General features: G+C 38.4%; 2 protein-coding genes across 2 annotated transcripts in view; one reads left to right on the forward strand and one right to left on the reverse strand.

Annotated features, from left to right (window-relative positions):
* The window catches only part of LOC115237111, a 10,455-nt gene extending 4,960 nt beyond the window's left edge, over positions 1 to 5,495 (forward strand). The window contains exons 4-8 of the mRNA XM_029809963.1: positions 2,135 to 2,340; positions 2,448 to 2,838; positions 2,957 to 3,079; positions 3,219 to 3,351; positions 3,435 to 5,495. Coding sequence (XP_029665823.1) covers positions 2,135 to 2,340; positions 2,448 to 2,838; positions 2,957 to 3,079; positions 3,219 to 3,351; positions 3,435 to 3,483 — 902 coding nt within the window. The 3' untranslated portion in view covers positions 3,484 to 5,495. The remainder of the gene's footprint in view (positions 1 to 2,134; positions 2,341 to 2,447; positions 2,839 to 2,956; positions 3,080 to 3,218; positions 3,352 to 3,434) is intronic.
* Positions 5,285 to 24,263, reverse strand: part of LOC115237109 (methyltransferase-like protein 9) — a 36,344-nt gene continuing 17,365 nt past the window's right edge. Inside the window, exons 3-4 of the mRNA XM_029809961.1 lie at positions 9,329 to 9,541; positions 5,285 to 7,044 (exon numbers count right to left, since the gene is read on the reverse strand). Of these exons, the coding sequence (XP_029665821.1) occupies positions 6,588 to 7,044; positions 9,329 to 9,541 (670 nt within the window). The 3' untranslated portion in view covers positions 5,285 to 6,587. The remainder of the gene's footprint in view (positions 7,045 to 9,328; positions 9,542 to 24,263) is intronic.

Below are 24,263 nucleotides of genomic sequence, written 5' to 3' on the forward strand. Positions count from 1 at the left end.
AGTTAAATAGAGTTGTTTTTACCATAAAATTTTTGTATAAAACATTTTTTAATATCTTGAACAATTTTCGAAATACATCGAGAAAAGCAAAAACCCGTTAGACACATAAGAAGTGATTCCACTCTTCAAAATCGCTTTTGGGCGGTAGCAGAAAATTTCTAAATTTATATCCCCCCCCCCTCTACATGTGTGTAAAGTTTCATCAAAATCGGAATTTTTGGGTTTGCGAGGTTCCCTTGTTAGCCACGGCTCATTTGCGGACACGAATTTATTGGCAAAATTAGCTTGTTTTGGTGTCCTTTATAACCACCTGAAGTTTGTCAGAGTCTAATTCTGGGACATCCTGTATAATTAACAGAAAAGAGTCTTTACAAAAGGTTTGTAGATTTTGTAATATATAATCATTGTATTATGTCATCATAGTGGTAATTTTTTCAACATAACGCTCGATTTTGCACCGACGTCGCGTTTGGGAAGCAATTCGCAGGGTTCAACGACCGCGCGCAATTTCGGAGCAGTGAGATGAGACGGGTGCGCGCGCGCGCGCGGGCACGCGGTTTAATTCGTCGCACGGCGTGGCGTGCCGGTCCGGTCGTAGGGCGGCGTAATATATCAATTGCAAAAAGTAATATTGATAAATGCGCAAAGTGGCGTCGCGTAAGCGCAGCCGGATCGCCCGTGTGTACGCGCACACGCACGTAACCCGGGCCGCGCGCACGTATACATGCACATATACGGGATCCACACGAGCACGCACACGAATATGCCGAAGCCGAAAAGCGCGTAGAACGCGGGGCGCCCCTGGCGGCGGACCGTGCAAGTGACCCTCGCGGAAATAATTATCGCGATTTATGTTATTTGCAAATGTGATCCGGGGGCGCTTAATTAATTAGGCGATGCCGAGTAACGGCGATTAGCGACGAGACGGACGGGCTTCTCGGGCTACTATCCGGTTACGCCACGTGAGTGGAGCAGCGGCGGCCGCGATACGGGGTGAGTGTACTACTCCGAGAGTACGTTGCGGTCCCCCCTTGCGCGTTGTCGGAAGGGGGGCGGTGGCTCGCTCGCGGCCGAGCACTTTTTTATCGGTTCCGCCGGCTCGCTTCGGGATGATAACAATGGCCGTGCCGAGAGAGCCGCGGGCTGCGGCGAGCGCGCTCGGCGTCGCTCCGGACGCTCGACGACGACGATGATGTATGATCGCGCCGTGTCACCGTCGTCGACGGCTGACTCGTTGGCGCGTTCGGTAATCTCGATGGGCGGCATCGCGATGAGGCACTGTACTAGAGTTCCGTATAGCTGGAATCTCAGCGCGTCAATGTCCTCGATAATGTCCGCTGACGTTCACCGGCGAGATCCCGACGATTCTCTTTCGAGTCGTGGAATCGCGCGCGATAACGGGTGAACGGGGAATTATCGAGGCGTGTATCGATCGTTGGCTGACCATTAAATGCCTATATTTGTGTATGTTTATTTTTTTATTTATTATGTATAGGTACCCCTGTGCTCTCAGGATCATGTCTTTTTTATACTACACACAAGTGTGGTATTAAATATTACGATTTTATATGAATATATTAAGAGAACTTATTTATATTCATAAAGAGATTTTGTTGCGTCAAAAAGTTTATGTATCCAATTGTGTATGCATGCAGAATGGACTTGGCGGAAACTATGAAGAACATTGTTGCCAAAGGTATGCAAACAGAAATGGGTCCACCAGGTGGAGGGTCAGGTTACTCTGCTGCACCAAGCAGTGCTGGTTACGTCACCGAGAAGATGTACATGTTGTTACAAGCATACTTGCAGAATAAGGGATGGAATCCCAGTATCGAGCTGCTACAATGTTTTTCAGAATTTAAGGATGCTTCCATGATGCCAAGCGCTGCTTATTTACAGTAAGGATAAATATTATTTTGTAATTATATATAAACACAACTTATTTATGTGAAATATTTGTTATGTTTCATTTATTTACAGGATGATGGCATCTCGAGTAGCATTGGATTCGCAGGGAAGACTAGTCCTCAGAGAGAATGGAAAGATAATACTTCCCTATGAACACTTTGCCAATGCTGTCATGTTGAAACATATGAATGGGCCGCATGGCTTACATCTGGGCTTGGAGGGTACAGTCAGAGCAGTCATGGAATCTTATACCATAAGGAATTTATTATAGAAGTCGTGCAAAACTGTCCCAATCCCGCTTGTCGTTATTACAAAAATCAACTGGAACTCACTCAGAAAATGGGTCACATGGCACCAACTTATATCCAGGAAAATGAAGCGACTGCATCTCTTTTGCGTAGCAGTTTTCCACATAGTACAGATTTTCAGGCAGTGAGTAAAATTCTTATGTGATATTTTCTGCTTTTTACTTGCTCATATGCAAGCTAAGTTTTTTAATTTAATTTGTATATATGTATTTATTTCATGTTTACTTGTAGACACTAGGTAGTGCTAATCCAAATACACATATGGGAGGAGGATCCGCAGCAGATTTAGCGGAGATGAGAGGTGCTGGTAATCAAATGAATCTTCAACGTCCTCCAAGCCGTCCATCATTAAATATTCCGCATCGGCCTGTATCGCAAGAGAAAAAAGTGTCATCTGGCAAGCAGCATTATGAATCTCTAATACCTAATATACAAATCTCCGATCATAAGTTGACAGACTTCTTACGCAATAATTTGGATAACTTGGACAATCTCACTGGACTTGGTTTGGGAAACTTACAAGGAATAGGAAATGCCAATAAGGATCTGTTAGCACTGCACAATGGTGCATGGCCTTTAGAAAGTGAAAAAGGATCTCGGTCATCGTCTGCAAATTCGGAAGGTAATTAAGTATACAACATAACGTACATATGCGATATGATGCACGCTTTTTAAATGTATTCTAAAAAACATTTAAATTATATTTTAATGCATGTGCTGGATATATTTTATTGTTTCAGGTGGTCAAGAGAAGATTGTGCGTGCTTTCGCAGAAGTAATGAAGAACATGGCAAGGATGAAAGCCTGTGTGCGACCGGCGATGTGCAAACCATACGGCAAGCAATCCGAGGCTCTGCAGAAAAGTAATTTCAATTCTTTACAAGTAGTTTTTCTTGCTTACTTTTTTTTTACCTTGAATTTATCGCACTGTGAAATTTTATACCGATTTTCTTCATCAAAATAACTTACAGAGATTTTTACATTGTTTATTTTTAATTGCAGCATTGGTCGATACAATACAGCTTGTACAATCGTTGAGAAGCTTCTTGCCACCTCCACATATACCAGTTTCGAGCTGGAAGAATGAAGATAAACACCGATTAGATCACTCTGGTACTCCTTATTTGTCAACATTGTGAGTGTTTTAATATTTATAACATTACGAACTTTAGCTCTATTGTTAATCCATTAAAATGTTTTTTTTTCTTTTTTTAACAGAAAGGCGGGTGGAATGGAAGAATTGTGCGAGCAGCGTAAGTTAGATTAAGCGTTGTCTTCGCTTCACTCGCGACAGACCAAGTTTCGTCTTTTTGCGCTCTATGATGTTCTAGTCACAAGATGTTTATTGATTAGCTGGGTGTTTCGTATCTAAACAACCCGATGGATTGCTCAAAAAAGTTGTTGGCGTTTAGGACTTCAAATACTAAGAGACAAAATGAGTCATGCGTGGACTGTGATAAACGTGAGTAGCGAGAAAAAAAAAGATTTATATGTAGGACTAAACTCACACCGCGTCATCTTAGGGATCTTTATTAACTTTATTTCATCGCTGTAATTTGACTGTATTGTAATTGCTCTGCCTATGGGGCTTATTCGGTGAATAATATATCGACTAACGTTATATACCACGTTATATAACGACCCGCGTTATATACCGAATGTCGAGCGATTGACGCTACGACGCAAGTAATACGCGTGCAGTATAAACAGTATTTATATTTTACTATATCAATTTAACAATTTTGCCGCTTGTGTTCCAATGATTACCTGATTAATAATATATCGCATAGGACTTTTTTATATACTATGTATAAAATTGTTACACATATATAAGCTTAAGTCTCGGAATAAGAAGCAAAACTAAATTGGCCTGGTACAAAAGCTTTTGCTACTAATTGATATTTAACGTTCGCAGGATAGATGCATAAAGACGACAATTTTCTTTATTACCAAGTTTCACGTTATTTTATTTTATATGTTTTTAACTGTTTGTTTTGTAAGATATAATATATTCTTTATAGTAGCTTTCAATTAACATAAGGCAGAGTTATTCAATTAGCAAAAAAAAAATTGCTGTGTGTTCAATTTATGTATATATATTTTCTCCAAAAAGAGGTACGTATGCGTTATTATTTATTTTTAAGGATAAAATGAATATATATTGTTGTTATTTCTAATACTGTTTGCTGATCGAGCATGCGAGTACGAATGTTAAAAGCTGTGAACTATTTCTTAAGCTCCATGGGCAGTATATGCGGTGTGCACGTAAAAAAGTCATTGGTCAATTCATAGATATTTTTTAAGAAACAGATTATTTCTTAATATATATATATATATCTACATACATATATAGTAAAGGAAAAGAAACGAAAATCATTGCGTCAGTTGAGAATTTCGCATTGACGCTCAAAGACTTTTCACCGTGCACTAAGTATTATTATGCAGAAACGTTTTTATTCTTGCGAGAGACAGAAACTACGAATTGGGGGACTGCGTTTGTGATTTCGATCGATCGCTGCCTCGAGAATAAATGGCATATCGTAACAGTTGCTGGAGTAAAATCGTTTCCCACTCGGTTGTTATATGCGCATATAAACGATACGAGATAAAATGTTTCCTTCTTTCTCGATAATGTAAGGTAATAGGCATTCGTCTTTGAATGTGTAAGAAGCGATGTGTACCGCGAATGGAAAATAGCGCGCGGCACTCGAATGCGTGGGCTGTGTTTTGTGGAGTCTGCATGTGTGTATCTGAGAGAGAATGCGGAGTTTTGGCTATCAAATAGCAAAATTTTATATGAATGCGCGTATGTTAAAGATGTCTTTCTATACATGTATCTGTTATATTTACTACACACGTATGCAGCGAATGTGCCGATCGATTACCATTTTAGGAGTCGGATCCATGATTTGTGCAAAGTATTAATATGTTTCTTTTGTTTCTTTTTGATTCCTTGTTCGGCAGATTATTAATCTTTCATATTATAATATTTTCGTTCTGTATCTATTGTAATTAGAAATAGGATGCATGCAGAGATACGATTAATAAGTCTGACGAATAATTTTCTCAATAGCAGTTTTTTTTATTTGTTTTTTAAGTATAGTGATTGTTTAAACGAACGCAGATCCGGCTTCTATAGACTGCGTTTTTGTTGACATATATATACGTATATATATATATTGATAAAGAGGCTGCTGCAATATGGTTCATAATTCGACGATAACTTGTTGTACACCAAAGTGTATTTCCAATAACTAGATGGACTTATTTTTTTTTTTTTTCTTATAGTAGTTATTATTACGTAAAAAAAGAAATGCAAACGTATCATCGTTTGTCTCGCAATTGGTCGGTCATATAACCGACGCACAATTAAGCATATCCATGACTAAGTCGCTGCAACTTATGCCAAACGGAGAAAAGGGAGCGCGGAAACAGAGTCTGACGAGAGAGAAGAAGAGTTGATCTGACATGCAAAATAGAATTTCGTGAGACATCGGGGGCTGCGTTCGAGATAAATCTATAGTCCATCTTCGCCTATTAATTATTTGAACACAATCGTACAATTGCTCAAAATATGTGATGAGGAGTCTATTTTTTGAAAGCAAAAGTCGCAAAACTGCAGTAAGACAGTTTTACTCTCCCCATTACATTCGCTCTAGACTTTGAGCTTTAATAACATCGCCATTTTACGTTTCTAAATTAAATTATTATTAGTCTAAAAAGATTCGTTTTTCGTGTTACCCGTTTTATAAAGATCAACTTTATCGCTGCAGTGTCACTGCGACTGACGCTACATACACCCACACATACATAGAGTCTCTTTAACATTCTTTTTTGAGAATATTTAATCATTCATCATTATAAATAATTAGCGAGACATATCACAAAGACTTGGATTCTAGAAGGACGTTCTCGAACGGAGTCGAGCACATGAGGAAAAAGGCATAAGAAGAAGAAATACAGATTTCGTTTCCGGATCTCGTTATTCTCGCGCTCGTTATTATCTATACCATAGAAAACCGTGTACACGTTTCCGCACCGAATTCAACAGTAAGATGATAAAAGATTGTAAAATGCGCACCGTTATGTCGATCCGTTGTTCCCTTTTTAAACTCGGATCGCCAATCGATATTCGTACACCAAACGCTAACCGCTGTGTCTGCACATTAAGCTCGTCGTCGCTTGCCAGTATTGCTCTTCTGTATTCTCGCATAATTCTAACTCATGACAGCAATTATTAAAGTTTTTACAAGTGTGAAAGGATCGTCTCGTATCACTCTCTTTTGTCCTCTAATCTCCATTTAAACCCCCCCTTCTTCCCGATTACGTCCTTTTTCTTCGCGCCGTACATAGCCCGTTAGGCTTCAAACCCTAAAAGTTTCTTCGCAACGAAACACCGTCGTCTATCGCGACGAATTCGCAGGATCGTGTATTAACTGGCTGCGCCTCCAGTATGAAGATCACATCGTCTAGAAAGTAGTACGACTGTCCCAAATCACCTTCGCAGAGATACGGCAATTTGCTCCAGACAAGGCATCGCAGACCCACCGGAGCGAAAACCCGGTCGATCAGTCCGGCTATTTGAGTCTCGAGTCCGTTTCCTCGCACCGGCAGATACTCCGACGGTTTGTGATTACCCCTCTCGCCGACCTCGACATAGGGACTGAACGGTAACACCAGAGCGACAACCAGCCTGCCGCCAGGAGCCAGCGAGGTTCTCAGTAACCTCAGCAGGGTGTTTGGACGGTCGCAACGATCGAGAAGATTCAGGCAGAGAATGATATTAAAGGGGCCGGCTTCCTGGTGCCATCTCTCCACATCGAGTACTCTGTACAAAAACGTGTAAAAATCAAAATACGTTTAGCGAGATATTTTCTATATCTTGGATTACTTGAACATTTACAGTGTTTGTTTGTGTGTAATTCTTATAATTCTAGCATTTCGTAGCATTATTTTCTGATTTTATTTGTGTTTTAAGAAGGAATATAGAAAATATAAAAAGATGTTTAATAAACATATATGAAAAAATTCCCTCATTAATAACGATAACTAGAAATTAACCTTTTATTACTTCACATACACAAATTATCTTGTTAACAATTTAATAAATTTCATTAATAATAAGTATACATACATGATAATTACCAGACTGAGGTGATTTAATCGATTTAGTTTAATTTTGTGAATTTTGCACAAAATCAAGTTTAATTCGTTTTCTGATTGTTTTCCAATTGCTAGTCCAATAATTATACAATTAAAGGATCGAGAATTCTTCTGGAAAAAGCTCTTTCGAAGATACATATTCCTAGTTCTAGATATTGCGAGTTAATCGATGGTGAGAATTGAGCTTGTCTTTCTTAACAAAATATCGAGATGTAAATAGTTTTTCAGAAACGCGAATCTGGAATACACACAGAACTTTAATGACAGGATATTCGAAGATAGGACTCCTACAAAGCGAGTTACAAATCCGTCGCATCATTAAACGAACGTTCATTTAAAATTTGAGTGGCGACCAGAGCAACTCGGCGATGGTGTCCGCCGATAGCGTAAAAGCCACCGTAAACTTCTATTCCAATCAATTCGGCGCAATAAACTTGTTAGTGGCGTTGATGATATTACGTACTGACATGTAAGCGTGTCGACGAGCGTGCCGCTTTTATACATCATCCGGCGCGAGAATGGACCGAACCTGTCGATCAATTATCTTATCTCACTTTATAATGAGACCCACGTTTTTGAGATAACCGTAATAATACCGCTCGTGATAGCCCCTCAATTCGTTCGGGAATGACGCGCATAATCGCGCGTGCTTACATTATCGAGAATCTGTATCGAGTAACCGCGAACATCCGCACACTGATCTCTTATTGATCCGATTCGCGTTACATTCATTTGCATAAATTGAATGCATCCTTTTTTCTCTTTCGAATCTTCGTATAAAGAATTAGACATCCGCTCTACTGTAGTATAATCCAGATTCATCAGAGTCCCTTTAATATATGGTTTTTACAGACAAATGTTTTTGTAATAATAATAATATCGAGGTAACAATAATTATTCTATGATAAATCATTGAAAATCGAAAGATTTTTGATGATACAGCTTCAAGGATAATAAGTAACAAAACTTTATCTCATTCATTTAATTTCAAATAAATTTTAATTTGTTAAAAATTTAATGTAAGAAAATTAAGTAAAAAAGAAAAAGAAAAATTGCGGATCTAGGAAAAATTTTCCGATGAAAGAATTTAAAATTGATTAAGAATCAATCAAAGTGTATCGAGTAGAATAGTCTGTAAATACTATTACAATTATTATTATGTACGATAGTGTAAATAAATGTAGGAATTTTAGATAATTTTCACAGAAACGAAAACGTTAAATCGCGAATACAGCGCTTTAAACTGTGATGAGAATAAAATACGTGTCGCGCGAATCTGTGTGTCACCGAGAAAATGCAAATACACGTTCAAGCAACGGAGATTCCACCGCCCACCTTTGGTCGCTCGTATTCGATTCGAAGAATGTAATCTGTTTCACGTTCTCGCATATGCGACTCTGCGCTCGCAAGGGAGCTTTGTAGTTGAAAAATTCTCGCCCAGTCAGTAGGGATTCTTTTCAAGATATACAGATCGAATAACCTTTGCATATGCACATAGAATGACTGTAATAACGATAGATTTCGGAATATTTACACTAATCAAATTTTAGGCAAATTAAATTATACGCGCGCGTTACTTATTTTTTATATAAATTTTATTTACATATATAAATTATAAAAAAGTATTCGCAAAATTTGATTAAAGCTTTCAAAGCTAGTCTTCAATTTTTAGATATTGATGGATTAAATTATATTTTTGTATCAGAAATTAAAAAGGAATAAATACATAGAAATATAAATTTCTAAAACAGATATTTCGTACGTTAGAAATTTACATTTAAGTAAAATTGAGTCAAGCTCAATTTATTATAACATATCGATTTTTTATTATAGACTTGTCTAGTGATATAATTTATTATTATTTTTATCGTTATTATTATACTGTTTTAAAAATCAAGGCAATTTGAGAGAATCCAGACGAGCTGCTGTGTTTAATATAATTTACGTACGTGAATTTCCTCTTCGCCAGAGCCCATCTCATGGGGGGTGAGATATCCGTGGCGTACACCTTCTCGAAGAGATGCGCCACGTGGGCGGTGGTTGCGCCATCACCTGCCCCGAGGTCCACTAAGGAATGCCAGGGGCCCGTGAAGCCGCTTGCGTCCATTAGCTTTTGAAATTGCTCGCTGGAGAACACGTGCATAGAGCCGCGGCCGAGCAGTCTGCAACAATTCAAAAATAATTTTCTTTATAAAACATCTATGCTGCACAAACACATAACTCAGAGTGTTTCATAAAATATCCTTTTATTTCGTGTAATAATTTATATTTAATTATTTTCGGACTAGCAATTATTTTTAAAATTTGGAAATATGGAATTGGATAAAAAGTAAAAATGATTGATATAAATATAAAAAAATAATGGTAAAAATAATAAAGGCGATTATATAGTTTAGATTTAATTCTAATATTGGAAAATATATAATTATTTTAAAATTAATAATAATATACCGGAATAAATTCGTTAAAATGAAAAATTTGTTTCAATATGACATGTGTAAGCAATCTGTATTTTTTGAAGATAAAAACTGTGTTTAAGCAACATAAATATCCATGTTAATCTGTTAATACAGATGCTTCAATCGAATTAAATTTACCTATGTTTATTTCACTAACTTTTTTATCTTATGTCTTTTTGCTTTTTAAAAACATCGGGACAGGATTCGATCTTGCAGTCCTTCGCTATCGATCGATCGAAGAAACGAACACCTGCATATAGAAATCGAATCCCCGAGGCATCTCTGAGGCGGCAGCAGGTTGCCCCGCGGAATTCGTCGATGTCATTCTAAGGTAGGGGGAGGAGAGAGCGGTGAGCGAGAAGAGGACAGGGGAATACGGCTGGCTTCCACCCCCATCCCTCAGCTTCTCCTCTCGTGTGCGGAGGCATCATGAGGAAAAAGGGGCGGGTTCATTTGAAAATACCGGAGTCGTCGCGACGTCGCGCGGCGCACGGTGATCCATCAATGCCGCGGAACGCGGGATTTTGATCGTGAATTCGGTTATCCCCGGCATTATAAATAAGGCGATGGTGGTCCAGAGGCTGCCCTCCTCCCACTCATCCTTCCCCGCGCGCTTCCTCTTTCCTCGTCCGTTTCGATTCCTCTTTTCTCTCTCCCTTCGGTTTCCTCTTTCCTTCTTCCGCGCCGCCGTTCGGCCATAGCCGGTGCCATCAATTAACGAGCACCTTCTGGCCCCATTGAATAATAAACAAGAATAAGAAAGAGAATGAAGAGAAACGGAGAGCGCGGCGAGAAACAGGGACGGAGGGAGAAGGAGGGAGAGGCAGGGACGACGGAGGGAAACTCGCGGACCCGGTTGGCGCATTGTTCGTAGTATCGTCCAGCTTCTCTACCTTGTTCCTTCTTTCTGCGGATCCTTAAGTCACCCCTCTCCCCCCTTTCCCATCTTTCTCTTCCTCCCGCTCCACAGCATCGTATGTCGCTCTCTCGTTTCTATTCTCATTCCTGTTTTCTCTCCTCGTCCCTCTTTCCCGTACTTCCCTCCCTCTTCTCCTATTCTCCCTCTCTCTTCTTCCCTCTTTATCTCCCATCTCTCTTTCTCCTCTGTATACGTATCTTCTTTCTTCCACGTACCCTCTCCTTTCCTGGGCTTGTTTCCATTGTCAGCCACTAGCAGCAATCTCAGTACAGTCACATCGTCCTCGCAATCTCCGTCGCGAATTCCGAGTGGAAAAGAGCGAAAGAGAGAAATAGAGATAGAGAAAGAGAAAGAGAGACACATTCACGCATACGCGTGCGTGTGGCCCACGGTGATATATATGCGCGGTCCACAAATCAGGCCCCGCAGATCGCAGCGGCTTCGTCGGCGGCGCGAGCGACAATTAATTCGCCGCTTTTGCTCTCCCCCGGCTCCTCTTCTCCCGGGCGCTCCATTGTATGCGCGTATCCACTCGCATACAATCCTCTCCATCCCCGATCCTTCCACCATATCTTCCTCCTCACCGCGATTTCGAACTTCCTCCCGTGTCTGTCCTTCTCTCTCTCTCTCTCTCTCTCTCTCTTTCTTCTTCAAGCTCTGCGTATTCTGTTTTATCAGACAACCTTTTTTTACCACGTTCGAACTCGTCGGAGGCGATGGGGCGAATCCCGAGCCGTAAAAGCGTGGCTTTAATTCGGGCCCGGCGTCATGCGGTCTAGCTACGCGGTCACGCCGTTGGCGCACTTAAAAAGAGAAATGTCGAAAAAACACGGAGTAATTATATCTGGAGATACAGAGTGATCAATCTCAATCATACATAGGTATCAGAAACCTATAAAAGATATTGAACTTGCCATAATTTTTTTTTTTTTAAATTGTGAATAAAAAAATTATATAATTCTTACTTGTTTGTTAGAGATACTAATACAGTTAGATTTGACATAACGAACTTCAGAAAATATTGAATAATCTAAAAACATTTATAAAATGCAACTGTTGTGTGTGTGTGTGTATGTTGATATGATTATTATATACAGAAGAATATATAAGAGCATACATTTTGTTTTAAATAATTAATGTTTTAAAAAGATCAAAATTTCTTTTTTGAAACAATTTTTGCATATATGCAAAAACATTTCTCACACACAATTGAAGATTTCAAACATATTTTAAATGATATCGTTAGACAAATTATTAATCGATAATGCGTTCAATAAAAAAGCTCAACCGTAGATTAGAAGAAACTTATCGCACTTTCCGAAATGAGTATCAAAATTAAGTTCGACAAAATATTTCGTTTGTTAATACTCCTCCCTCTATCTATCTTTTTCCAACGCGCGACTTATCTATATACGTTTAGAGATGCCAGTTCGAAATCGATTTAGGAGTAGATGCCACGGACACTGATAGTCCGCTCGCCGGCGGCGAGGACAGGATAGCGCCGTGTACGGCCGATAAGGATCTCCCCGCAGGACGATTATTTACAATTCCAGCCACCCACTCTCTCGGCCCGGGCGGTGCTTCAATTTTTGTCGCCGGACCGAACGCTCTGTCGGAGCTTAAAGCTTAGGCTTTTATCGGAACGTGGCGAGGGAGCTCCATGCCTTGCCGCGCGCGGGGCCTCACGGTCGTAAAATAGTTCGGAGAGCGAGCGAGTAGTGTTAAAGAGGCGCTCGGCGGAGGATCGTTTACCTAATAATAGCAATAATATGTAAATGCGATACGTATCGAGCCGCCATCGAAAGAACGCGCCGCGCGCTAAGGCGCCATTGTTTGCAAATCCACGGTCGAGCGAGCGATCCGGCGAGATCGGCACCGTGGTTGGCCCTTTCTTCTTGTTCTCCTTCGCCCGATGCGATTTTCTTCTTTCGCGCGCGAATATATCCTCACAGGATATTACGCGTGAGCATAATCGCCACGCGCGAGCCATATCGACTCGCGGACGCGCGATGCACTTAGGGCGTAATGTAATCGAAGAGGATGTCAAATATCAGATGATTTACTGTTATTGGTGTCATTATTGACCCCGCATTAAGTCAGATAAATTTTAAGATAAATTTTGTGTGTTCTGAGATATGATCGCTCTGACAAATCGCCATATTTAAAATTCTTTAATTTTTTTGATTTTTTTTTAAATTAATCATGACTTAATAACACATAGGATATACATATGTTTATTGCTTTGAATATACTCTCATTATAAATTGTCATTTTTAGTACAGATAAAAGAATGAAAAATGGAAGAATTTATGAAAGTGCAAGACTATTAAATAATATAAATAAATATAAATAAATATATATATATATATATATATATATATATATATATATATATCTTTTTTTCATTGATTGCATCAAAAATCATGTCGAAAGATTGTGCGTTAAGGACATCGCGCGTTAGGATTGTACGCTTTAAAGGGTTACGAGAGATATGTATGTATATATAGAACGATGATAACTCGATTGGATCTCGTCACGCTCGAGAGTACGCGCGACTCGAACGACCATTACGTATTCACGTCATTAAGTGCGCGAACGAAATGTAATTCTGTAATATGGCGCAGGACGGAACTTTTCAGAGTTCGTCCTGAATGGATTAATGAACCGAGTGACATGGGATCTGATTGGGGCAACACTTAAGAAATCTGACCAGTCATCTTTACCTTCGTTTGTCGTCGTTTTGAACGGAGCTGCGTCCTGACCTTTCTCTCTTATGCTTCCTTTTTTATTTCCTCGATGTCAATTCTCTCGTCAGTTTCTCCGATACGTTCAAATTCCCTCTGTATCATCGGACGAGATTGCTTTTCGAGATCGTTAATACATTCCTGTTATCACTGTTTAATGCGACATAAGATTTATTATGTTTGCCGACGTTATTATTACAATATTTCATGCAGCCAATGTATAAACAAAATTTAATACATCGATTATTTAGAGACATTAATATCGATTTTTTAATTATAGTATATGTTGTAATTTTTTTTATAATATTTTTCTTTCATAGTTAATAGTTGCGTTTTTTAATTATAAAATGTCCCAGTAATAATTTTTCGGTAGTTAAAAGACTAGATATAATTATGAATTTGGGGGTGGGACATTGTCAGAGAAAAAAGAAAAGTAGCTTATTTTCACTGTATCTTATGCTGATCAAAACTTGGTACCGGTAAATTCTCACGATATTACTTTCTTTAGGTGCACTCAATCAATGTCCGCCAGCGTGAAAAATGTATTTCGAATCGAAGAAAGCAAAAGAGAACTAATAAAACTAGGAAAATTTCATAGATCATTGGCCATTGCCGAATGCAAGAAGTTATCAAACATTCCTTTAAAGAAGTCAAAATCTAAATAAGCGTGGGATTATAGCTTTTATACTAAAAAGTAAAAAGATACAAATTTTTCTCGCATTTTCAGGAATATAAAACAACATTTTCGTTGATTTGTTATCTCTTTCCGCTTATTAATTCGGTAATGAAACCAAATATAATATGTAAAGATAAATATCACACATTTAAAGTTTAATGCTAAACAGCATAAACGAGCCGGTGCAGAGGCAAAAGGGCAACGTACGGAGTATTCGCGATAGTTGGCCGACGATGTGTGATGAACAAAAATATGGCTAGGTGAAAGGACGTAAAAGGGAAGCGCGCGCGCGCGCGCGCGTGAAAGAAAGCGCACGGGAAAGGAGCCGAGGATGCTTCGCTCTGATATCATTGCACCCCATCTTCCCCGTGCCTTTCGCGATTATACAATCGACGTTAGCCCCACACGCAAGCGTACACAAACATACTTATACATGCACACACAAGAGATGGCAGACGTGAATACGTATACAGAAGGTGCGCGTCTACTGTTGTACAGGTCTGTAAACGCCGTGGCACCCACACAGACGCATCTAACAAGAACGACATGCTTTGCGCGACGTGTGCGCTCTCGTAGTGACAATGTAAGTGGAATCTTCGGCGAACATCGGCCACCTTCGCCAGCCGGTCGACTCGACTCGACTCGACGAGGGAGAGGAAAGCGACGGAGGGGGTGAATTTATTTTGTGGGGACCATCGCGCACGGCGGGGTCCGCTCCAGCGGGGGTGGGGATGTCACGGTACGAGAGTGAGAAGGAGACACGGCGAGACACATGGACCGATCGGAGAATCGACGAGGAAGGGGATGGCGGGAAGGAGAGAGCCGGAGGGGTAGAGGGGACCGAGGTGTATTTAGCATTCCCTGTACCGGCACGGCTTCTCGTTAGCTCTATCTTCTCTCTCCCTCTTTCGATTGCCTCCTCCTCCTCCTTCCTCCTCTTCCTCCTATTTCTTGCTCTTCTCTCATTCCCCACCCTTGCTCTTATATACTTGGCCGCTCGTTTTACCCCTTAGATCTGCCGCTCTGCCACTCTACCACTACCCTCCTCCCTTCCCTCTTCCCGTTGTACAGTGGACGCGCGCATATAGTACAGTAGACGTCTCTGTGAATTCCTATCGGAAAAGAGTCTACACATATTCGTATATATAGAAACGAGAGATTGTGTGCGTGTCTCTGCGCGGCACACAGATCACATGTCACATATCGAGGCTTAAGAGCAGACGCAACCCCTTTGGTCTGCCCCTATCTGACCTTATGAGACGCCCTGTCCCTCGCTCCATTCCGTTTCGTTAATTCTGTCAGTTTTTGTTGGGGTGTGTTGGGGTGAAGCCTTTTTATATTTCTAATCTTCTTCACTTCTATTTTTTATTGCAAAACTGCCAATTAAATTAATTTATTAAATCAATTTATTAATATAATTTTATTTTTAGCTCTATATATATATATATATATATATATATATATATATATATATATATATATAGCGTATACGTAATTACTTTTTGAAAAAAAAAAAAAAAAAAAACTGGAAACGAACGTAACATGACTGCGAAATATCAAGCTGCTTTATTTTTGTAACGTGACGGCGAAGATGGTCGTTAATTTCGGCTGAAGTCGCGCGACGCCATCGGATTTTTCAAGCGTACGGGAAGTCGAAGAGGACGAGGCGCGCACTATTCGCCAGGGAAATATATACTTTTATAACTCGTTTCTCTTCTTCCCGGCACTGGGCTACGGCAAATCCCTCTCTTGACGGGGACATTTCTGAATTTTAGACGCCTTAAACATCGTGATTCGCGTACGATGTCGTAAAAAGAGAAAGAGAGACAAATAATCTCGTTAATCTCCGTTCAAAGAAATCGCGGATGCTCATAAAGTTGTAATATCACGCTGAGAAAAGTATCTTATATTATTAATTAGAAAATGCAAACAGTACTTTTGTGATCGCGTGCATCTCTTCGAGTTCTAATGAAGAAGAAATCGAGCCCAGTAATTAAGAAACGAAAGAACGATTAGTTTATGCAAACATATAGATTTATGAATTTATGCGTATCGCAATTTCTTTCGAGCAATGTCAGAAATAGCTAATTAGAATGCATTGCAACTAAAGAATTGAATCTTGATTTCGTTTCAGAATAGCATCCTTATCCACGACAGTCGAGACGACGCGCTGGCACGAGTATGAATCAGGGGATTTATTATTTAACCGGACATATTTAGCAGCGCACGTAACAGACAGGGACATATCCTTCCTCCTTGGCTGCGCGCTCGTTTCGGGAGCATATGTATGTACATGCGAGCGGCGGCAACTCGGATGCAGCAGCGGTATGTGCATTATGCACCGACAGACTCGGTGGAGTCGAGCCGGCGACTCCGTGCGCTTGCATGTATGCACTCGGGCTGCATGCTCATCCTCATTAGTCACACATGGAATAAGGATGATTGGAAAATACATTTCCAAAAATCCGATTGTACGAAAAATATGTCCAAAACATTTCATTTGACTTTGATAATAGCACAAATGTTATATTAAGAACTTTTATTGAATCTGATGTTACTGTTAGAATAATACATTTTTAATATGGAGCGAGAGAGACATTATATTATCGTGAAAATTAAATCTAGTATTTAACTCAATTCAGCATACAAAAGTATTTTCAAGATTTTAAGATAAATATATTAGAATGTGAAATAATATAAAAATATATATGTCGAAATTAAATAATATTAGATAAATATTTCGTATTGTTAGAATAAAATGTTTTATGATATAGTATCTTGTAATATATAAAAAATTATATGCACAATAATCCTAATTATTATTAATTGACAAGTATTATCTTGACAACTACATTATATTTGTAATATTTTCAAGATTGTAGATTAACTAGTGTGGTATGTATGTGTGTGTTGTATTACTGATTACAATTATTTTGCAATAGTATACTTTCTCTAGTCTCTAACGGTTTCACCCTTTTTGTATTATGTTACATTTGCATACAATGAATGTGTGAAACATTGCAGTAATGCGAGTTTATGTAAGGTTATATGATTGATAGTTAGTAAACCGCATAGAAAAGAAAAAACAGAACAAAGCAACACAATGCTGTATTATTACGCGCATCGCGTGCTTTGCAAAGATAAAGGGTGAATTTTAAAAAGACTTCTTTTTGAAGAAACGCGCTGCTTTTTCATCACGTTTACCTGGCATTTCCTGGAAAGAATGGATTAATACGTAAGTAACGAGGCTTGTTATTGTTGCACGAAAAGCTCCCTCACTTCAACTTCGTTGTCATATTCTATTGTATTTCTCCGTGAATTTATAGAATGTTTGTTATCATCAAAAAAATGTTGTATAAAATTTCGTTTCTTAAAATATTACATATGCTATAATATCTGATGTTTTAAGAAATATTTTTCCCCCCAATTTTTCTCTAAAATTTACTGAAAATATCAGGATGCTTTCTTCTTCTCATAATCTTACATCATGCAAGGCACGAATAAATAAAGAAAACATTTCCATTTTTTACCAAGAAAAAAAATTACTTTCAATTTCTTAGCAATACGTGAAACAAATTTTTATGTATTTAATTAATAAATGTAATTTTAGATATATCTTTCTTTAAGACATTTTAGATATAAAAAGAAAAAGAAAGAAAGATATTACTTTTTATAACATTTATATATATATACATATATCCATATTACATTATATAAATTTTTTGATATTTATGTCCAACTATGTTCTACCTTATTCTAGTATGCTCAAACAATAAAGTGATTCAATAATGAATGTTAATTGATTTGTGTCTGATGTAGAAATTTCGCGTTTGTATATATTTATACGTAGTTCTACGAAGACAGTGTCGAGGCTAGTGCGCGTACCAGTTTCGATAGCAAGCACGCTACATATTCTGTTGTAATTATTCTATAATAAAACATCACATAAACATCACATTTTTTTATCCTTTACAGGGATTTGTATTTAATAAAGTACAATAATTTTTAATTATTTAAATTAGCTATATTATTATTATTTAGATTTTAAATTGAAAATAAAACAAATATCATTTTTCTTATAGAAGACAATAAGCTAATTCATTAATACATACACAAATAAGGATTATATACAAATATAACTTTAAAACTTTAAGACATAGAGAGTGTCAAACTTTGTCGTGATTTGCAATTGAAAAACAATTTTAATCTTTTTTCGAAATAATCTATTCAATTAAGCAAATCTTTAATTATCTAAGGAAGAAAATGGAGGCACGCGCGAACAAAGTCACGCGCAGGAAACACCCCTTTCGCGGCTACGAAAGGACGCGAATCCGCCCCTTTCCTGGCGCATGCCGCTCCTCCGAAAAGGGTTAATGAGTAATTAACAGAGCGCAAACGCGCGCCGGCGCGGTACAACCACCTCGTCGGGCGGTTCTGAAATAATCCCTCGGCGCGCCACCCTTCCTTCTCGTAATTACTGGTCATAACCGACCAAGAGACAGAGCGAGATCCTGGATCGTCGGGTCGAGTCGATTTTCCGAGAGGGTGAATGAGGCGGCGCCGATATTGCTTTTCCGCTCGGCGCGCGAGAACTCGCGCCTGCGCCCCGTCATTAATTACGTGCGGGAGAGGGTTGCCAATCGGAGGAAAAGCCACCCCTCGCGCAAACGCGTTAATGATAATTACTGACCAATTGGGCCGACGCCGTCGTGCCGTGGCGGACCAATCGCAGGATGCTGCCCGGAAAGAAAGGAAAAGCGAAAGAGAAAAAGCAGGTGGGTGGCTCGGGGGTGGTTTGAAAGTGGTCGATCGCGGAAACGGCAACCTCGAGTGTATAGTATATAGAATATATAAACAAGTTGCCGTGACGATGTAAGTGACATTATGAGAAAATTGCTGGAAATTATAATTGTTGTGCGTATGATTTATATATATTCAGATAAAAATCTTATCATATTAAAGAGAGTAACAGTTTTTAAAAAAAATTGTAACAACCATATTTATAAAACATTCAATTATTTATATCGATAATTGAGCTGATCACGAGTTCTGTTTTGATAAATTTATTTATTTAATATGTTTGTAATATGTTAAATATACGACTTACTTTTAGTATTTCAAAATATATATCTACAACTGTTTTTTTTAAATAAACCATATGGGATTTATAGGATAGTTATAAGACTGTTGAAGACAAAGCTTCGGTCTCGCGAAACCGCATTTTCACCGTGTTTCGCTTAACGTCGTCACTTTTCTTTTAACGCCTGGCCGCAGCACGATTTTTATGACCGACGACGAGGTCGATGCATCCGGAAAAAGTGCATATTGTGCGTTACGCATCATCCAATAAATAGCAAAGCGGAATGTAACGCGTCGCGTTTTGCTCTTACTGTCTCGCCTTCCCCCGATAATTTCTTCCTGGTAACACGTATGTTACAAGTTCGACGATGGCATGTTTCCGGAAAATTACCGTCTAGACCGTCAGCAAATTAGAAAAAAAGGAGGAAGTTTGGCCCGGTCCCCGCGCATTATTATTCCTTCGTGGCTTTTTTTCGCTCATTAAAATCGAATTTACCTCGTGGCGCTCGAATGCGCAATACGTGTCCGCTCATTTGTCTCATATTTGCCGACGTGAACATACGTGACAAATATCAACTGTAATGTGAGAACAACGTACCGAATATAGTGAATAAATACTTTAACGACATTCAATAAATGCAGACATATATGAGAATAAACAATAATTATTGCAAATATGATATTACTGATATTAATTATTTCAATGACTTTTTTTAAGTTGTCAATCAAAAGAGATGCTCAGTCTTATTTAATTGGATCATTAGAAACTTAAAGAATTTCTCGTTGAAATGGAAGAGTTTCTTGATATGTACATATAGCAATAAATAATTTTTCTTATAAAAGAAAAGAAATTGCGATTACCGTAGATTAAGAATCACTTATTATTCGCGCAAACAAAAGAAATAATGTGTATATGTGTGTGCGTAAGGAAAGATATTTCTTTTTTTCATTTTATCACTTATAATGTTTCTAAAAGTTATTTTATCGCAGAATTATTTAATAAGTATAATTTTATTATATTAATACAAATTGATTTCACGCTTATCTTTTTGTGATTCGCTTTGAACATTGAAATTTCCAACGATAAAGTGAAACATATACCGAGTTAATGGCTTCAAAAGTAACCATGACGAGTGAAACCTGTCGCATTCGCGCGCACGTATAATTTCTGATAATAAAATCTTCGATTGTTCTGTTCTTACTTTTTATTACCACGTAAATTCCCGTGTTTACTTTCCGCACATCGTTCGACGTAAAACAACCTCCGGCTGATATGCATAAAACTTATTTTTAATATTGAAGTAGCATCGAATGTGAGCTGGATTTATCTTATCTTAAATCATTTTATCTGATGCAATCAATTAACAAGCTATCAATTAAATATACAGATATTAAACAAATATCTTCATTAAAAAAAACATCAATTATACATATAATTAATAATACAGTTTTTGTCGTAAAATATAAAATATACAAATAAAGTTTATATAAGAAATATAGATCTCGTGTAATCAGTCAAACTAAGCAGACGGTATTCGTATTTATTCATTACCTGATTATCTATAGAGAGAATTGTAATGTTATTTATATATATCTTAATTAAGATTTTGTCATAATGTAGACTGAGATTTAATATATTAATATATAAATAATTATATATAAATAATCTCTATGCAATATTAAAAGAAACATCAAGTTGACATAAAATTGATAATTATTTTTTTTATAGTAAATTTATCTTAATTTATTATCTTAATTTCGAACAACTCTCCAAGCTATCGCTGAGTAAAGTATATCATCTGTACGTGGGGAAAAGGAGCCGGAGGTCCGATCACCCTTTAGAAGTCGGATCCGAATAGAGGGGAGGTCGAAGAGGAGACAGGGAGGTAACAGGTGGCGCGCGGAACTAAATACCCCTTTCCTTTCCCTCGCTCGCTTGCCCCACTACCGGTGATTCCCGTCGGTCCCATACAGGTTGAGGCCCTAAGACAAAAACTAGCTACTGGATTCCGTCTCTGGCCGCGATGCCTGATAATCCCGCTCCCTCATCCTCTGCTCCTCTCGTCGGCCTAACTACGCTAGAATCTCAGCACATCATTTTCTCCTCTTCATTTTCTTCGCATGAATCGGCTACCGAATGATTAACCCTTTGACTGGCGCTCGCGCTATCAATCTGTCCGTTCCGCTGAATCGCAATTTTATGATTTTCTTCATATTAGGTTGATACTACAGAATGTCTTATCACTCATTAGTTCAATTATGAATGGCTAGTATCTTTATCTCTCTTTATTTTATAATTGTAAATGAGAACTCGCAGTGCTATAGTAATATACAATAATGACCAGGTGACTATAAAGTAAAATTGTAAATAATTACCATATTTTTACTACTTTTATTAATAAAACCCCATTTTCCATTTCTCTAATTGTTCTTATTTCTCATGAAAAAAGAAAATATGTCTTTTTTGTTTCGGTATACATTAAGTACACATTTTTTATTTTTTTATTTCCGACAATCACAAGATCTCATCGCGCCACGTGTATTATTTTTCCCCTCATGGCTAATTAAACTTGGCGTACAGATGCAATAATGATTCTGGCAGGAACCGATAGTGAACCAATTGTGCGAGAAACAATGGAGTTAATTTGCGAAATTACATCTCTCTTATTTGACGATCGAAAATCTCAAATCCGGAATGCATTCGCGTTCGCAGTCCGTGCGCGCGTTCTGTCGATAGCGGAATGATAATGTTAAAACGAGAGCGCCGAGCTGGCAATTACGCGCGTAATCTCACGGGAGGGGGGCGCGTCCTGCGGTGTATAACAACCAAATTTGCATCGAGATACAATCGGAGAGAAACGGGGAGAAACCCTTCTTCATCCTATGCCGCGGTTCCACTCGGTCGGGAAAGATTTCTGGTACCGGCAATTAACAGTAATAATCCATTCCACCGCGCCAATCAATGTTAATTAACATCGGTCAAACGACCTCCCTCCCCCCCTCGCGAGAAAGAGAACGCGAAAGCGAATCCCTTGCCGGGATTCTATACGTGCAGATACACCTGCGCGCGTTTGCCAATCCGGCGAAAATTGCGCGCAATTTGCGCGAAAATAAAATCAAAATGGACGGGCACGACGCGCGCACGGCGGATTCGAAAAGGCAGCCTGGCGTTCTCGCCAGGGCGGATGCACGCTTCGAGTGGCTAATTTTCTTCCTTCTCTCTTCGCTGCCCCCACTCACCCCCACCGAACCCCCCTTCACCGACTGTGATTCTCCGTCCTCTTCCCGCGTTATCACCTCTCTCTCTCTTTATCTCTCTCGAGGACGAGACTACCAGCGCTTTGATGGAGGACATCTCGCCGCTAATTATGATTAATTTGTGAGACGAGCGTGCGAGGACCTCGAACCCGGGAGCTACCGGGGGCGCAGGGGATCAGGATACAGAAGGGAAAGGGCTGGGGAAAGAGGGGAGAGGACGTAATTAATATTCTCAGCAGGACAGCGTTGCAACGTCACGTGAACGTCACCCAGGTGACTCCGTCGATGATTTCCCCGTTCCGAGTCCGGTGAGCCTCTTTCGGTACGCGTAATTACGCGTTCGATATAATTGCACGATGATTATTCACGACTGGTTATCCCGCGCGTCATTAATGCGCGCGTTATTAGACGCGAGCGAAAGCGCTCGGTTACGTTTCGAATGAAAATCACGCGCATTAGTATATGTATTTAATTCCTTTGTTCTGCAGATTCATGGATCTCTGTAGATTGAGGAACAAGAAATTTTTTGAAAAATCTATAAAAGCAAAACTTTTATCGGATACGTTGCAAATCAAAGTACAGTTTTCGATTCTATAATTTCACGGTTTCTTGATTCAGTAGATTATCGCTGCATTTCAAATTAATCTCTTGAATTAATTTTGAGCAATGAGTTTATTTTACGAATGTTTTATTCATGTGAACGATATATGTGTACTTATAAAAGGTAACGCGTATATTCAGGTGAGATCATTTCCTCGAAATGAATTAATAGACATGCGATATAATCTCTCGACAACGATCTCGCTTTAATGCGTGTATTATTAGAGAGAAAGCGCATCCGTAAGATTATAAAAGATTAAGATTGCTCAGAATAGATAAAAGTATATAATGTATTTGATTCCCAAATGAACTTGTAAATAAATTTATTTTAGACATTTTTGATTATTTGAATCTTGAATTCCATTAATTCTATATTACAATCTTAAAAATTACAAATCTTTGATTCTATAGATATTCTAGATCCTTAATTAATCTTGCACAATACTCGGATTATTTTTACCAATATTTTATGTATTCACATAAATTAGAATCTGAATAAGGAAAGAAAAAGGAGACTATATAAGTGGTCTGTCAATTAAAGTCGCTAGTTCTGATTGAATTCAATATAATTGCGCGATCATTATTCATGATTGGTCAGCTACTTTCTTTAATGCGTGCATTGTTAGACAATAGCGTTAAATTTATAAAAGAATGTAATATCCTGAGAATTTGATACTGAAAAAATAATTTTGATTAGATTAGATATATATTAAGAATATTGTGGAAATATATATTAACATTTAAATAAATGTACAAAATTAAACGGCAATACAGCCTTCATAATTTTAATTCGATATTTTAAAGTTTTGCAATATACCATAATTGCACGCTCGATATAACTGCGTAATAACTTTATTACTGTTAATTACTGTTTAATACGAATTAAATTGTGCTGATGTCATGAGACCATGATGATTTTATCATTTTTCAAATCGCATGTGACCGTAATTATAGGTTTAATGTAATTACGAATAATTATCGGTAATTATTTTGTAATCCGAGGTCAATTGTCGCTGCATGGGATTGGAAAACCATTTATAAACTTCTGACAAGGAAATTCTTCCAAGCAATAATCGCCGATTTCGTGAAATTATACTGCGCTTATAATCAGAATGTAATTATCGAAAATAATTCTGCGAAACGCTAATT

The sequence above is a fragment of the Formica exsecta genome, unplaced genomic scaffold (genome assembly GCF_003651465.1).
Source record: "Formica exsecta isolate Colony F162 unplaced genomic scaffold, ASM365146v1 scaffold272, whole genome shotgun sequence".
NCBI lineage: Eukaryota > Metazoa > Arthropoda > Insecta > Hymenoptera > Formicidae > Formica > Formica exsecta.